Here is a 1,634-nt window from a genome sequence, read left to right as displayed (position 1 = left end):
AGGAATTTAACAACTAATTTGGACTGAAATATTCTCTTTTTTCCACAGTGGAAATTTCCTTCAGTTATGAAGTAAGCAGTCAGAACATCATGCTGTTCGATGATGTGAGAAGTTTGAGGCTTAGACATGACCTTCAAGAGGCGTCTTTTCCTTCTGGAAGATCCAACTACTTTGCTTCATGGGGATCCCAGGCCTTCACCTCTGGAAAACACTACTGGGAGATAGATGTGAACGACTCTTGGGACTGGGCTGTAGGGGTCTGTAAGGATACCTGGTTAAGGAAGAACGGCTCACTGGTCGAGTCTGACAACCTATTTCTTCTTCTGTGTGTGAAGGACGATAATTGTTATAATCTCTTGACCACCTCCCCAGTGCTTCCTCAGTATATAGAGAAACCTCTGGGGCGAGTTGGTGTGTATGTTGATTTTGACAGTGGAAGTGTGAGTTTTGTTAATGTTGCCAAAAGTTCCCTGATATGGAAGTACCCGGCTTGCTCCTCCAGTTACCCGCTCAGGCCTTTCTTTTGCACTGGCCACACATGATCGTGGTGAAGTCTGGAAGCTGGGAACTCCATATCTGAGGGAGCCCTTTTCAACTGTAGCTAATCAATCACACTTCACTGTCTTTTACGTTGCTCTTCTTTAATGTAACATTTTGTTGTTATTAATATGAAGGTAGTCGGAAATGAAAATTTTTGCTTGTTCAATTTTCTTTAAATTAAAATCATCTCTTGTGGCACACTAACTGCATATATGCTGTGGTAATTCACATGTTTTATGAACTTGCTGGAATTAGAAGCATATACACGAAAACCTTCGAAAGCCAGAACTCTACGGGACTGCCTTGTTTTTCCGCCTTTGACAGGTTGCTGTCTTTGTTAAGTGGGAAATTGTAAAACCAGCTTGGGGGCAGTGTCTGACCTCCTCCAACCCCACAAGGGGTACAGAGAACCAAGATCAACAGCGCAAGGCTGACTCCCATTAGGTGGCGGCCAGACAAGCCTCCTCTCTCCGCTATCTTTCCTAATTTTGACACCAACTGCCCCTCTCACAGCTCTCTTTTCTTCTCTGCTGGGTTCGATAATTGTTTGCAATGGCCACACAGAACTCAGACCATACTCATGATTACGGATTTATTATAAGGGAGGTAACAATTACCATTCAGGCTCAGGAACACTCAAGATACAGTTTCTTCCATCAGGATAGCCTCTTCCCAGCCATGCTTGCAAACACACCTCCCCCTGGCCCTCAATCTCTGCCTAAAGGCACTCAGCTTTTTCTTCTGCGGGCTGAGAAGCCCACTGTGCCAACTTCTGCTGCCAGGTCTCTGCTGCTGGGTCTCTACTGTTGGTCTCTCCTTCCTTGGTGGTTGTGGGCTCCTCTCTCTCTGAAATTGGCTCTCTCGATGCAAAACTGACCAATCGCCTTGGTAGGCCACAATTACACTATCACACAATCACCTGGGTGGGAGTTACAAGACCATGACTAGAAAGGCCACACACAAAAGTAGTTAATCACACTGCAGGCCACCTCTTGGCTTTTCTAGCCATGGTTCTTTCATATTTGGAGGATAACTTCCCCCTTGCAATCATTTTCCAGTTCAAAACAGTCATTAACAATCAGGTTTTCAATAGG

The 1,634-nt window shown here is 45.0% G+C and overlaps 1 protein-coding gene across 1 annotated transcript in view; it reads left to right on the top strand.

Moving 5' to 3' along the window:
• LOC101360390 (tripartite motif-containing protein 43) overlaps nucleotides 1–542 on the top strand; it is a 5,613-nt gene extending 5,071 nt beyond the window's left edge. The window contains exon 6 of the mRNA XM_004390489.2: nucleotides 49–542. Coding sequence (XP_004390546.1) covers nucleotides 49–542 — 494 coding nt within the window. The remainder of the gene's footprint in view (nucleotides 1–48) is intronic.
• The last annotated feature ends 1,092 nt before the right edge of the window (nucleotides 543–1,634 follow it).

Source organism: Trichechus manatus, unplaced genomic scaffold (assembly GCF_000243295.1).
Source record: "Trichechus manatus latirostris isolate Lorelei unplaced genomic scaffold, TriManLat1.0 scaffold00302, whole genome shotgun sequence".
Lineage (NCBI taxonomy): Eukaryota > Metazoa > Chordata > Mammalia > Sirenia > Trichechidae > Trichechus > Trichechus manatus.
The sequence above is the reverse complement of the archived record's forward strand: the minus strand, read 5'-3'. Positions and strand labels throughout refer to the sequence as shown.